Genomic DNA, 16,096 nt, shown 5'->3' on the forward strand with positions numbered 1-16,096 from the left:
GGAGGTCAGAGGCGTAAACGCCCGAAGATAGGGCATGTCTCTTTTTTCCCGCGTGCCGGTTTTTCCACTCGCAGGAAAAAAACTTCTCCGCCTTCCATTGAAATCAATTGGAGGCATTTACGGCTGTTTTTTGGAGCGTTTTGCGGCATCAAAAAAAACTTGTCAAAAAACTCTGTGTGAACTAACCCTAAGCGATCTGCTCTGCTGGAGTAAGTTGCAACAGATTTATTAAGGCCCTGTTCACACTGAGTTTTTTTTGCAGGCCGAAAAGTCTGCCTAAAAATTCCTTCAGGAATTTTGAGGCAGATTTTGACCTGCCTGCAAATTCATGCCGCGATTTTCGCTGCGTTTTTCACCCGAGACCATTGAGCGCTGCGTACAAAGAACGCAGCGAAAAACGTTTTCTCTGCCTCCCATTGATATCAATGGGAGGTCAGAGGCAGAGCCGTGGCAAGAAAGAGCATGCCGCTTTTTTATTTTTTTTTACCGCGCGTGGCTAAAACCTGCCAGGCCAAAAAAATAAAAAATCCCCTGCCTCCCATTGAAATCAATGGTAGACTGCTTTTGACGGTTTTTGCCGCTGATTCAGATGTGGTCTCCACGTCAAAATCAGCGTAAAAAAACTCTGAACTGGGCCTAAGGCCTCATTCACACGACAGGGTTTCCCGGCCGGGTGCCGGCCGTTCATAAATCGGCCGGCACCCGGCTGCATTAGGAATAATAGACCCCTAATGGGCCTATTCATACGACCGATTTTTTTGACGGCCGGGAAAACCGGCCGTCAAAAAATAGGACATGCTCTATTTTCGGCCGGGTACTCGGCCGCCCGGCTCCCATAGAAGTCTATGGGGCCGGGTAATACCCGGCCATCACCAGAATGTGTCCCGAGTGATGGCCAGGTTTTCCGTGGCTTGCGCTCTATCTCCTCCTCCTCACAGCGCAGAGTGCATGTGAGGAGGAGGAGTTGATGCCATTCGGACGAATGGCTACGCTGTACACTGTGTGGCAGGGCCGGGGTGTACAGCAGGTGGAAGGGAGCGCTTCGCTGGCTCCCTTCCCCTGCTAGTTTTAAAAGCGCCCTGGCCCGGCGACACCTTCCATGGCGCCGCTAGCAGCTGCTGCTGCTGCTGCGGCTGCTACTACTGTAGCGACGCCACTATAGCAGAGCAGGGAGGTATCTCCCCGCTCTGCTGTGTGCTAGCCCCACTTTAGCGCTTTGAAGGAGCGGAATCCCCGTGTTTTCGGGGATTCCGCTCCTGGACAGAGCGCTTGATGTCTCTGTCCATATCTGGGCAGTGACATCAGGGGAAACTCCTGAAGCGGAATCCCCAAACACATGGGGATTCCCCTTCAGGAGTTGCCGCTGATGTCACTGTCCAGATCTGCCCGGCCCGGAACGGATGCAAAACTTTATGCAAACCGGCCGGGCAAAATGGCCGATTTTACCGGCCGATACTCGGGCTCGGGCGGGACCCGGTCGTGTGAATCCCGCCTAAGAGGTCATAAATCTGTCACATTTTCCCGCTGGCCGTGTATACACACTCCTCTTCTCCCCTCAGTCTCCCTTCGCGTGTGACTGACTTAATTGTCCGAGCCTTTACCTTGCTACATACACAGAATTAAATCTGGCTGGCGTAAAGTATAATAAATTTGGTGGGCCGGTGTGCCCAAAACCCCCCTTTTGCGTCGCCATGACCCCTATTTGTGAAAGTGAAAAGGGGCCCTCTTGCCACTATTCTACACAAGAAAACTGGTGTAGAAAGGTTAATAAATTTGGGCCGTAGCCTTTTGTATCCTATATTACAAGGAGATACCGACTATGAACACCCTTCTCAAGGATCGCAAAATACCACAGACCAAACACACAAACAATATACCTGTTGCGATTAAGCTGAAATAACTATGCCCAGAAAGATACGTATGGCAATAGGTAACGGGTGTATTTACATGGGTAGATTTTGTCGTGTTTTATTTATTTATTTTATTTGCTGCGATTTTTGTAATTGCTGCAAAACACGCAATTTTTATTTTTCTATATTGTGCAGTTTTGCCATGATTAAGAAAATTGCCATAAAAAAACTTATCAAAAGCCACACAAAAGGCCACTAAAATGCATATAAAAACGCTACAAAAAAAGAATCTTAGGGTGAATTCACTTGTGGCATCTTTGTTTTCAGATTTAAAACAACTTACAGAACAATACATTGGAATGAGGTTTTTAAAAAATCTCATCCGCAGGTATCATGAAAAATCAGCAGAATGCCCTAAATTCTGCACATTTTTTCCGATGTCCGCTCTGTTGTGGAGAAGTTGTCAATTTTCAACGTCCATTTCACTCTTCGAAATCTTTACTAAAATCTGCATGGAACACATGCAAATCTACAGAGGGCAAAAATCAGTCACATGTGAATGCCAACTTTAGAGTCCCGTCCCGTCACCCCCCTCCGAAACGGCGCTACTCCTAGGCTGCGTCCAATATTGCAAATCCAGTAAATTTACCTAAACAAAGATGACTGCAATACCAGACACAACCCATGGACAGAAGTTGCATTAATAGGGGGAACATTTTTTTTAATTTTTTTTATTTTTATAAATCTCTTTATTTTTTGGGGGATTAATTTTATATTTAAATTTTTTTTTATGCAATAGTTTGCAAAGCTTAGAATGGAATTTTCTTAACTTTTTTCCATATATGCCCAGACTCTTGCACACTTACAAAATCATAACCCCTCCACTAAATTGTTCCTCTGGCTTTCTAGAGTCTGCTCACCCCAGTGTCAACATACTGTCAAAAGGACATGAGAAACTTCTACCCTTTTAATCCCCAAAGCAGGATGACTGCGGTCACGTCAGCGGAGCCCACACCACAAATGGAACATTGACGATTCCCATCATCAGATCTTGATTTAGGAAAAGCTTCTAATGTAATATTCAGATGTAGATCTGACATGGTGATGTCTTCTGGGGAATGTCATTGGTCTTCCTAACGGCAGTATCTGCCTTACATCTGGCCACCTTGTAGTCTGCTGCCTTTGTGAACAAAAATATTGTCCATTTTTTCGAAATCGGGATTTAATATTTTTTTTTTTTCCTTCGAAAGTCTGTTTTTGTTATATTGGCCGTATGGTTCCCAGAAAGTCTCGGGTTTGCTTTGCTTCAGGGTTTATTTATATATATATATATATATATATATATATATATATATATATATATATTATATTTTATTTTATTTTATTTTTTTTCCCCTACATTCCTATGGTCTGATCCGATCCCATTTTTGCAACGAAGGCCATGTTCACACGGCATATTTTGAAAGTAATTTGCACACCTACAAACAGCTTCCCATAGATTTGAATGGGAAATACGCTGTGTACTTCTGACGATGCTGAAGTAGAAAACGCCTTAGTAGAAATATGCTTCGTAAAAAGGAAGGGACATGTTACTTCTTGAATTGTTTTACAAGCTGATTTCTCACATTGACAATTCTATCAAACTCTTTGAAAATCGGCTTAAACGCCAGGATTCAGAGGCTGATCTCTCTTGCACTCAACCTTGTGTTTTCCAGCCTGAACATATGCTAAATAGTGTCCTTTTGGTATACGTCATGCCGCGGCATCCTTTTATTTTTTTTCTGTATAGAATACTTGGGGCAGTGTGCAAGCGATCAAGAGCAACACACTAAAACCGGTTTTACTACTTTGGTTTTGCAATGTGGTTTTTGGGCACGTGGCTTATACCGGTGAAGCACATGGTTTCAATGTACTTCACCAATGCAAGCCTCGCAGCCCAAATTGCGGAAACTTCCAATAACCCTGTGTGTGGCATTGCCGTACAAGTCTCGGCCGCGTGGCGCACCACCGCAGGACGGCTGATAAGTGTGGGCACCCTAAATCAACTCTGTTTTCTAAATGTTGCAGTTGATAAAGATTTAAAAAGTCCTTTTTATAGAGGATTTGAGCAGGATGCCACTGTTCACAACAGGAAGAAGACATTAAAGTCTCAGGATGGAATGTTTGAAATGATTCCAGCAGCCAAATGTTAAACAGCTGAAAAGCATCCGGCTTCAAAAACACGAAGGCAGGATCTCTAGTGTGTGATTACCGACATGAAGAACTCTACTGAGAATCTGGTCTGCACTAACCGGGAGCGGCTCAGTAGGGGTCAATCATATTGTCTGCGCCCGGGACTTTGAGGTAGATACTAATAACCAGGGGTGCTTCTACTGAGTATTTTTGTTTTTTTGTTCTTCCTCTTCTTCTTTTTTTTTTTTTTTTTTTTTTTTTTTTTTTTTTTTTTTGCTGACTGAGGCAAAAACTGAAGTAACGCCCATGAACCCATGAAGTACTGTATAAATGCGGACTCTTTGCAGTCAGGGAAGGGTAGCAAAGTTTTCGCCTCGCCTATTGGATGGTGCACACTTTCTAACACATTGGGGCACATTTATCTGGTCTAGTTGTATCCAGTCTAAATTTAGGAAAACTGCGCAGAATTCATCTCAAATTTGGTGCTTCTTGCTAGACACTTTTTTTCATTTTTTTTACACCACTTCATGGCTGGTGTACTTTACATCAATGTTTTGTACACACCGTTAAGTCTGGTGCTTTATACGAATTCCCTTTCCCACAATTCTTTTTTCTTTTCTAGACTATTGCACCAGGTGTTTAAAGTTTCTAAAACACGTAACAAAGTTGGCATATGCCATGTACTTTACAATTTGTGTCAAAATTCTGGCGCGTTTTACTTGATAAGTCTGCCCCATTGTGTACAGGGACCATTGTATCCGTTTTGTCTGGAGTGTTTCTTTAAGATCTCCGTACTCTTTTTAAAGTCGCTGACTGTTACCCTGGGAGAATAAGCTGCTGCCAGACACCGCTTCGCGTTGAAATAGACATTCTTGATGCCTGTGCCTGCATGCTTATGGTAGATCGGGGGAGATGGCCAAGTGTTTGTCAGATTTCTACTCTACAGCCGGCTATACGCACTAGTTAAGGCTGGGTTCACACGCACTATTTACGGACGTAATTCAGGCGTTTTACGCCTGGAATTACGGCCGAAAATAGTGCTTGAAAGTGTCGGCAAACATCTGCCCATTAATTTGAATGTGTTTTACGATGTACTGTGCCGACGCTGTCAAAAGACGGCGCGTAAAAAAGACGCCCGTGTCAAAGAAGTGCCTGTCGCTTCTTGGGATGTAATTGGAGCCGTTTCCATTGACTCCATAGAAAAACAGCTCCAATTACGTCCATAATGGACGCTGCGAAAAACGCCTACACATGCCATTACGTCTGAAATTAAGGAGCTGTTTTCTCCTGAAAACAGCTCCGTAATTTCAGCCGTAACGGACGTGCACATGTGAACATACCCTAACTGTCGGACAGCGTCCTTCACCTTTTAGTTTTCCCCGTATGCAGCAGGATCGGTTAGTGCGTAGCTACAATGGGGAATGGTTTAGCTTTGCCTGATTATTGCAGGACACTTGGTGCAGCCTAAGACAAAGCTGAACAACCCCTTCACTTTTTCCTAAACCGATTATTCATATACTGTATCCTCCAGAGTAGGTAGAAGGAGAGGGAGGCAAAATAAATGGCTCCCAGAAAATATATAGGGAAGGTCTTTTGGTCTGACCGTTTCTGCACAGGTAATCTTAGTTTCTATGGCCCATAGGGATTGTTGCATCAAGTTGCAAGGTCTGAGATTTGCAGCAAATCAGTGATTCACATCTTTGGGAATCGGTGAAGAGAAGTTATTTGGGCGGGCATTAATAGTGATTTGTCCTACATACCAATTTAATTTTTTTTTGCACTCCTATAGCCTGCGTTATTTGTAATGTTTAAAATGGTATATTTTTTATATTAAACTGTGTATATGCCTTTGCGTTTCTAGGCCTTTATGTATTAAAGCTTTGTTTTTTAGAACACGTTCTGTTTTAGGTGCATGAATGTATGCGTTTGTGTTCTGATCGATGAAAATGAACTTTGTCACTATGTAATGTCTGATATTGTTTGTTTCATGACCCCTCTAAATTGTAAAGTGCTGCGTAATATGTTGGCGCTATATAAATAAAGATTATTGATCGATGGAGCTTCGCTAGAAGTCATGATGGAGCATATTCTCAAGGGGTCACCCTGTTTTGTGACAAAGGGAAAAGTTAGGCCGGATTCACACGAGCACTGCGCATCTCGGAGGTGAAAAACTGCAGTTTTTCACATCTGAGGTGCATCCATGCTCTGCGCTGCGGGACACGATGTCTCGCATCCCTCATAGATTAGAGTCTATGGAGGGAAGCGTGAAAAAATAGGACATGTCCTATTTTCTCACGGACCCTTCACGCGGTCCGTTAAAACAACGGCTGTGTGAATGGCCACATTGTCCCACGGACCTTTGTAATTCAGTCGTTGTTTCATCGGCCGTCACACGGACATTTAACACGTTTGTAAGGCCTCAAGAGCGTAAATCCGCTTTCTTAGGTCTGAATATCAACCATGTGTAACTTATTGGCCTTGGATACGTTATGTGGTGGAATACAATACATCCGGGAACATCTTTTTGCAGAAGCTGAAAACTAGAAAATGGTCTTGTGAAAGCTGCATTTGGTTTTAAACTTTAAGATTAGTGAATTTAAAGGCTATGTACACCTTTGAACTGAATTGGTTGTTTTTTTTCTTATTTGTGCCTCCTAAATGCAAAATTAAGCAACTTTTCCATTAAAAATGTACTACCATTTGAGACTGAGTCTAACTCCTGTAGACAGCTGGTACTACCAGCCTGTGTGATCTTCCCTCCTTGAACACATGGAATCTTTCCCACTCTCCACACACTGATCTTCCCTTCTCCTGCTTTCTCTAACTCTGGGAGCAGAGAGGGGAAGAGCTGTTGAGTCAGGAGCAGTGGACTGATGGATTTGAGAGGGATTTGAGTTAGAATTTGCAGGAGACAAGCTGTCTGCAGGAGTTACACAAACTCTACAACCGCAAAATGTTGGGACGTTTTTAATGAAGACTATTTAGTAAGTTGCTTAATTTTGCATTTACTGCAAACTAACAATAAAAAAAAGTCAGTTCAAAAGTTGGTGTAGGTAGCCTTTACATTTATCTACTTAAAGGGAATGTGTTGCCAGCAAAACATGTTTTTTTTTTTTTAGTTAAACAATTAGTGTGTAGGTGATTAAACATTGTTCTAATTTTTTTTATTTTTTTCACGAGTCAGGAAATATTATAAATTGGATTCAATTTATAATATTTCCCAGCACTGGTCACTAGATGGAGCAATTCCCAAAATTGCAGCATTGCATGTGGTAAAGCAACCACATTGCTTTATGCTGCAAAATTGGGAAAAAATCCGTCGCTCTAGTGAGCTCTCAGAATCCCCCCCCTCCTTTATCCTGGCTAGTGCCGGGAGAAACGAGGGGTTTGAACGGTCTAACCTCCTACACTGTGTGTCGCCATTTTTTGAGCCGACACACCGTGTAGAAGGTTTACATACACTAGTAAAACACACTGAAACACGAACATACATAGAAATCACTTACCTGCTCCAGTCGCCACTCCCTCCCTCCGGTCCGTCCGCTCCGTCTGCTGCCGCTGCTCCATGTGCACAAGTCCGGAAGCCGCGACCGGAAGTAGTAATCTTACTGCCCGGCCGGGACTTCCGGTCCACAGGAAAATGGCGCCGAACGGCGCGCATTTCAAATCGGACTGTGTGGGAGCGGCGCATGCGCCGTTCCCACACACACGGCGTACACCATAGTGGATGGAACGGGCCCCGTTCGCAGTCCCTATGGGACTGGAGCTGCCGTATTCCATGTCTGTATGTGTCGTTAATCGACACATACAGAAATGGAAAAAAAAATGGCAGCCCCCATAGGGAAGAAAAAGTGTAAAAATAGAAAAAAGTAACACACAAACACACAAATATAAACGTTTTTAATAAAACCCTAACATAAAACTGATATATAAAAAAAATAAATGTTGGTGACACTGTTCCTTTAAGTAACAAATAAATGGTTCTATTCCGCTGGTCATGGGAACTGACCATGGGATAAAGTCAATCACCTATTACAGTTAAGGTATATTCAAAAGTCGCAGTTGAAGCCGCTTTCAAAACCCGCATGTGTTCTTACTGTGATTTGGTTTGTTTTTCTATGCACCTAACCAAAGCGTGGTATAAAAGCATGCAGTATTTTGATGCTTTTAGTTATGCAGTTTTAACCGCTCCTCAAAGGCCACGTATGAATATACCCTTATACTTAGTCATGGGTATTTTCTGTGAAAGTGGCTGCCTCCCCAGGAGAGTGCAGTCTTTTTTAAAGACAAATTGGCCCCTCCCAGGTTAGCAGCGTTCCTTAAGAGGACAAAACCATTAATATCTGTCCCCGCGACCAGTGTCCTGGTGATAGTAATTTTATACTTCAGTTTGTGTTGACTTTATTATAACAGTAAGAGAATTTTTTTTAACTTCAAAATCCGTAACTGAAACATCCTTACATCACGCATTTTAGAAACCTTTTTTGTGGATCTCTATAAATAACTTTCTGAGATGGACGTAACTGCAAGTACAAATGAGATTTGAGACTATTTTTTTGGGGAAGTGAAAATATTCTGACTTTGTGCTTCTTATTTTATAGGTATTGGGAGAGTAAAGCGAAAAACCAACATGCCCGATTCTTCTTCCACCGCAGATGAAAGCCTCTCAGACACTGAACGCTTATATGACCTCAACATGCCGGCTTACGTGAAGTTCACATACACAGCAGAGAGGGATGATGAATTGTCCTTAGTGAAAGGCACTAAGGTGATTGTAATGGAGAAGTGCAGTGATGGTTGGTGGCGTGGAAGTTACAATGGACGTGTAGGTTGGTTTCCCTCAAACTACGTAACTGAAGAAAGCGATAGCCCTTCTGGCGACCAAGTGGGCACATTGTCTGAAAAACTAGCAGCAGTTGTTAACAATCTTAATAATGGTCGCTCACTACATGTGGTCCAGGCCCTATATCCGTTTAGCTCGTCCAATGAGGAAGAGCTCAATTTTGAGAAGGGTGAAATGATGGACGTTATTGAGAAGCCAGAAAATGACCCAGAGTGGTGGAAATGCCGGAAGAGCAATGGTCTTGTAGGGTTGGTGCCAAAAAACTATGTTACTATTATGCAGAACTTTCAGACTAGTTCGGGTTATGAGCCTTTACCACCACGATGTGATTACATCGGGCCTTCTGTGACTGGACGTTTTGCTGGCAACCAGTGGTATTATGGAAAAGTAACAAGACACCAAGCAGAAATGGCACTCAACGAGCGAGGGAATGAGGGAGACTTTCTAATTCGAGACAGTGAGTCTTCGGTAAGTGTTTGGAGTCCGACTAGAAAAGCACTAAAGGCATGTAGGCTGTGACTGATACGAGGACCGTCTTGGTTACATGGACTTCAATGCAAAATCTCTGGCTTCGCTACCATGAACAGAGAATTTCTTGCATTGAAGTCTATGTAACCAGCTGAACCTCACAGCTACATTTATAGGATGCAACTGTGTGTTCAACCATTCTCTCCGCCTTGATAGTCGGTCAAAGCAGCGAAATTTGAAGAGATTTACCAGGCGGTAGCGCCAAAAAAAAAACAAAACCTTTTTTACAGGTCCACTGTAAGCTACTGGTGTTACTTACTAAGGGGTCTTCCTATGCTACAAGCTTTTCACTTAATGCTGGTTGTAGGTGAGCCGCTGGCATACAAGGCTTTCCCTCATGAGGTTGTACTATTTCTAAGCTGCTCCCTGTGTTTTTCAGTTTTTATATTTCATGGTTTATTTGAGCAGACAGAATGCTTCAACATCATTGCCATAGGCCACAATGTAGAGAAACAAACCTTTCTTACAAAGAAAGGGTTCCGTGGCAAAGAAAAAGCTAGAAGGAATAGTAAAAAGCAAAAAATTCACATAACAAAAGTAATCAAAAATAATTTACATTTTTGCCAAAACCCCCAGAATAGATTTTTCTACATTGATTCTCTTTACAGTTCACCAGGCACTCAAATGCAAGGGTCGCTGTTTAGACTTTTTAGGCTCTGTTCACACTCTGTTGTCAGTCTCGTCAGATTTAATGGCAAGAATAGTGCGGCATGCTGCACTATTCTTGCTGTCTAAATGATGAAAGCCCTGACGGGCCCCATTATAATTCAATGGTGACCATTGGGTGTCCTTGTATAACCGATCCGGCACAGTGTTGTGGCTTCAGTTATGAATGGGAGCCACGGCACATATGTAAACAGACCCTTGTATGTTAGTAATTGATTTCCCACCCAATATATTGATAAATATCAGCAGTGAATTATGACCTATGACATATGTATTCTTTATCCAGCGATCTTGTTTTACCAAACATAAGTGTTAAAGGTAAAAAGCTCTTCATGCTACTCTGTTTAAACGCTTGGATATTCGATTTTCGGCTCGTGCGTACGGCCCTGTTATGAATCTGTGTTGTATGGATCCAGGACATTACTCATATAAGCTCTAATGGGCACATACTGTACCTCTGTGTGCCTCCAAGACAGATGTTTTTTTAATCACAGATTCATACAGGGTCTATAAAAAAAAGACACTTGCGTGTTCTAATGCAGACGTACACTCCCATGTCACAATAGTCTTAAGGTGTCCATACACATAAGATGACAGTCGGCCAAACCCGCCGATTTTGTCCGGACCAGCATTTTAATCTGTATGGGGGTGTTATAATTCTCCCCTGACAGGAGCTGTCAGGGGGAAAGAAGGGTCGGGATTGCTTGATGTTGTTATTATATCTGATCCTTTTTCCCTACAGACTTTTATGGCTTGTTCCCCTCTCGCCATTAAAAAACCACATTGAGTGTGCACGGTGGAGTTGGCAGGAATAGCGGTCACCCAAATGAGTGTCTGGCTGACAGCTATCGAAAGTTTATGGCCACCTTTGCAGTAGAGGCGTACTGCCCACTGATTATTTTCATCATAACAGATTTGCAGTTGCGGGAACGGTTGTGCAACTGTACGCTTGGATGCCCGAATTGGTCATGTGATCACCTGTCATCCTTTACTCTCAGAGCTGATCTGTCCTTGCTCACGCTGATCATCTCTGATTGTGATAAATGTTGCAATACAAGATTTTCGCCCTGTAACTTAGACTGCTATGACTCCTGTCGCAATATGGGAAGATTGTAGTGTAAAAAATATATATACGGTGCTCAATTATAATGTACCCTAAAGGACTTTTATGATCTTTGAGAGGTTTTACAAAAAAAAATTAAGTTCAGGTAAAAATATAAATAAAACCACATTAACGGAATAGAAATTGTAAAATCACAACCAACCCTAGCCCTAAACCCAATCAAAAACCACTGTAAATATCAAATATTGTAAACCAAATATGAAAATAAATAGATTTTTTTTTTCTGCTCCAAATGGGTCAGTAAACGTTACAATATAAAAAATGAGGAAATGTGTATTCTTTTTACTATTTTTGCACTCTAAAACCCTAATCGCACTGTAAATGAAAACACTATATAAAAATGATACGAAAGTAAATCCCTTTTTGTCTTGGTCTGCTTTCATTGCTTAGGAGACGACGCAAAAATCACTAATAACCAAACAAAAAAATTTGAACTGTTAAACCTGCGCTTACCAAAAAATGATAAACGGGGTTCGGTCATTGAAGGGTTAGAAATATTAAAAATCCTTTCAGCACACTTGAGCCCAGAGAGGCTATACTATAACTTATATAAATATATGAATGGCGCATACAAAAAAATATGGTGAAATCCTGTTCCATGTAAAACCCCCTCAAAAAACAAGGGGGCACTCCCTCCGTCTGGAGAAAAAAAGGTTCAAGCTGCAGAGGCGACAAGTCTACTTTACTGTGAGAACTGTGAATCTATGGAATAGCCTACCGCAGGAGCTGGTCACAGCAGGGACAGTAGATGGCTTTAAAAAAGGCTTAGATCATTTCCTAGAACAAAAAAATATTAGCTCCTATGTGTAGACATTTTTTCCTTCCCCTTTCCCATCCCTTGGTTGAACTTGATGGACATGTGTCTTTTTTCAACCGTACAAACTATGTAACTATGTAAATATGGGCCTAATGCATCCTGGCGCTCCTCACTTTTTTTTCACAGCATTTTGGCAATAAATTCTGGACCATTAGCCACTCGCCAGTTAAGGCCCTCCTCACGTCACATTTATGAAATATGTTTATTGCGTATGCCGGGAGCCTTGTCCACGTGGGCTCTATTAGCCTGACAGGACAGTTGGACTGGTATACCTTTTTTTTTTGGAATGCTGAAATAGCATAGTAGATTATGCTACTCCATCCTGAGCGATCCTGCGGAAAAAAAAAAATACCGTGCGGTATACGTTTTTGTATTTTTTTTTTTAACAGGGAGCCTATGGGTAATACAGTGAAGGAAATAAGTATTTGATCCCTTGCTGATTTTGTACGTTTGCCCACTGTCAAAGACATGAGCAGTCTAGAATTTTTAGGCTAGGTTAATTTTACCAGTGAGAGATAGATTATATTTAAAAAAAAACAGAATCACATAGTCAAAATGATATATATTTATTTGCATTGTGCACAGAGAAATAAGTATTTCATCCCCTACCAACCATTAAGAGTTCAGCCTCCTCCAGACCAGTTACACGCTCCAAATCAACTTGGTGCCTGCATTAAAGACAGCTGTCTTACATGGTCACCTGTATAAAAGACTCCAGTCCACAGACTCAATTAATCAGTCTGACTCTAACCTCTACAACATGGGCAAGACCAAAGAGCTTTCTAAGGATGTCAGGGACAAGATCATAGACCTGCACAAGGCTGGAATGGGCTACAAAACCATAAGTAAGACGCTGGGTGAGAAGGAGACAACTGTTGGTGCAATAGTAAGACAATGGAAGACATACAAAATGACTGTCAATCGACATCGATCTGGGGCTCCATGCAAAATCTCACCTCGTGGGGTATTCTTGATCCTGAGGAAGGTGAGAGCTCAGCCGAAAACTACACACGGGACGGGACTTGTTAATGATCTCAAGGCAGCTGGGACCACAGTCACCAAGAAAACCATTGGCAACACATTACGCTGTAATGAATTAAAATCCTGCAGTGCCCGCAAGGTCCCCCTGCTCAAGAAGGCACATGTACAGGCCCGTCTGAAGTTTGCAAATGAACATCTGGATGATTCTGAGAGTGATTGGGAGAAGGTGCTGTGGTCAGATGAGACTAAAATTGAGCTCTTTGGCAATAACTCAACTCGCCGTGTTTGGAGGAAGAGAAATGCTGCCTATGACCCAAAGAACACCGTCCCCACTGTCAAGCATGGAGGTGGAAACATTATGTTTTGGGGGTGTTTCTCTGCTAAGGGCACAGGACTACTTCACCGCATCAATGGGAGAATGGATGGAGCCATGTACCGTCAAATCCTGAGTGACAACCTCCTTCCCTCCACCAGGACATAAAAAATGGCTCGTGGCTGGGTCTTCCAGCACAACAATGACCCGAAACATACAGCCAAGGCAACAAAGGAGTGGCTCAAAAAGAAGCTCATTAAGGTCATGGAGTGGCCTAGCCAGTCTCCAGACCTTAATCCCATCGAAAACTTATGGAGGGAGCTGAAGATCCGAGTTGCCAAGCGACAGCCTCGAAATCGTAATGATTTACACATGATCTGCAAAGAGGAGTGGGCCAAAATTCCATCTAACATGTGTGCAAACCTCATCAACTACAAAAAACGTCTGACTGCTATGCATGCCAACAAGGGTTTTGCCACCAAGTATTAAGCCTTGTTTGCCAAAGGGATCAAATACTTATTTCTCTGTGCACAATGCAAATAAATATATATAATTTTGACTGATTTTCAGTTTTTTTTTAAAATATATAATTTATCTCTCACTGGTAAAATTAAGCTAACCTAAAAATTCTAGACTGCTCATGTCTTTGACAGAGGGCAAACTTACAAAATCAGCAAGGGATCAAATACTTATTTCCTTCACTGTAGATGCAACTGCTAGGTATCTGTCACAGGTATGTTAAACCTTTAGGTTGGGAAGCTCCAAAGACATAACTGTCCATACTGTACCTACACATCCACTCTGCCCGGGGAAGCTCCTCATGTCACTGTTCATATATGGGTAGTGACGTTTGGAGCTTCCCCAGGGCCGAAGTCCTCAGGCAGAGCGATTCTTGGTACTTCCTCTGCCCAGGGAAGCTCCTGACGTCTCTGTCTGTATATATGGACTGCGACTTTAGGACCTTTACCAGAGTCTACGGGCGATGTGTCGCACTGTATGCCGTACCGCGAGCTACGTTGCATACCCAGACGGAAGGCCAAAATGTGATGTGAAGAGGGCCTTATCCAGCTTTGTGAATATTGTTAGATACTAGTCTCCTTCAGTGGGGTTTAATTGTCCTGTATGTGACCAAATCTTGCTTAATATAACTTGTAATACTATGGTCAGGACTACTTCTTTGTACCTCCGGTACTAGGCTCATGACTGTAGTTATGTTTAAAAATGATTTTGGTAGTTTTGTTAATTTTATTTATTTTTCACTTCTTAGCCGAATGATTTCTCTGTGTCATTGAAAGCTCAAGGCAAGAACAAGCATTTCAAAGTTCAGATGAAAGACAATGTATACTGCATTGGCCAACGCAAGTTTAACACCCTGGAGGAGTTGGTAGAACATTACAAAAAGGCCCCTATTTTTACCAGCGAGCAAGGAGAGAAACTCTATCTTATCAAGCCTTTGTCCTGAGACTGCTACGTGAAGAGTTGGAAATTGGACTCCAGCTTAGGTGAAGTCACTGAAAGACGGAACCCACAGAAACTGAGAACCCCGGAATAGAACCAAAGGCGTCTACTAGGCCCCCGATGAGAATGACATTCATTATGTTAAGAATTGGGTGATACGCTGTAATTTTTCTTCTGTTTAGTGTCTAAACTCCTTACCATGAGCATCCCCTACCTTTTTAAATTCTGCCTTACTATTGAAACGTACCAGAGATGTAGACTAACCTAACCTTCTCTGCACTTGGAGGTTCCAAGCAATGTGATTGTGGTTTGTCCCTACAAGGATCACACCTGATAAAAGTCCACATATCGCATCTACATGCTGCTTTTTGTTTTTCCTGAACTATGCTTTGGACCCGTTCCTCAGCGTGGCTCGAATGCTGTTTTCACTGTGGATATACTCTCGTCTTTTGTCCCACTCGCTTTGTATCTGACTGGCACCGCGGCTTAGCAGTGTGTCTTCATTTGTACTGCTCATCCAAGACATTTCATATTTATTTAAGAAGCTTAGGGTGCCTTTCGGGTCAGTTACTAGCTTATATATTTAATGTACCCACTTACTGTGCAACGTCATCATATCTTTCTGTTCTGGTCTCGGCAGGTTTTGTATAATTCACAATGCTGTCAATCATTCGCTTTTATGGCAAAATACATATAGTTTCTTGTTTTTTGTATTTTTGTTTTTTATGTTTTTGTTACCCATCTACATGGCTTTGGGCAGCCGGTCACACTTAAGCTATTCGTGAAATAGAAGTTCCTTTATGTCCTGGTTTTGGTAGAGCCAAAGCTTGTGCTTCTACTATACGCTCAAAAGGGCACCTGGTGAATACATGCCCGCTATACTTCACAAGCAGCACAAATGCCAGCTCCCAGTGCTCCAAAACCACCACGGATGGCATCGGGAACCTACGTAATAACCGGGGCCTTCATAGTGAATACCCCCATATGATATAGCCTTAAGTTCCCTCTTTGTGAGACAGGGGAGTGCTACGAATGTGATTATATTAGGAGGGGCTTGTAACCGTTTATTTTATTAAAGAAACAACTGAACAAACTAGATTATTGTGCCAAATTGCATATGTGTTAAATTGTTACTTATTCGTCTTAGTCGTGTAGCGGCCGGTGCTTCTTTTTTTTTTTTATGCATTTGTGTGTTTAATCTAATTTGCACCAAAGGCTTTAGTGAATTAAAATGTAATCTATTCCAGAACGTCTTTCCGGTAGCGGAAGATGCTAGTAGATCTAGGTACCACAAGTCAATGTAAAGATAAATAATACTGCTATAATACTAAATCCACATGACTAT

The 16,096-nt window shown here is 42.2% G+C and overlaps 1 protein-coding gene across 4 annotated transcripts in view; it reads left to right on the top strand.

Annotated features, from left to right (window-relative positions):
* NCK1 (NCK adaptor protein 1) overlaps nucleotides 1-15,847 on the top strand; it is a 108,321-nt gene extending 92,474 nt beyond the window's left edge. For all 4 annotated transcript variants that reach the window (XM_075861184.1, XM_075861183.1, XM_075861185.1 and 1 more), the window contains 2 exons: nucleotides 8,624-9,333; nucleotides 14,561-15,847. In XM_075861184.1, the coding sequence (XP_075717299.1) occupies nucleotides 8,624-9,333; nucleotides 14,561-14,755 (905 nt within the window). In that variant the 3' untranslated portion in view covers nucleotides 14,756-15,847. The remainder of the gene's footprint in view (nucleotides 1-8,623; nucleotides 9,334-14,560) is intronic.
* The last annotated feature ends 249 nt before the right edge of the window (nucleotides 15,848-16,096 follow it).

Source organism: Rhinoderma darwinii, chromosome 4, assembly GCF_050947455.1.
Source record: "Rhinoderma darwinii isolate aRhiDar2 chromosome 4, aRhiDar2.hap1, whole genome shotgun sequence".
NCBI lineage: Eukaryota > Metazoa > Chordata > Amphibia > Anura > Rhinodermatidae > Rhinoderma > Rhinoderma darwinii.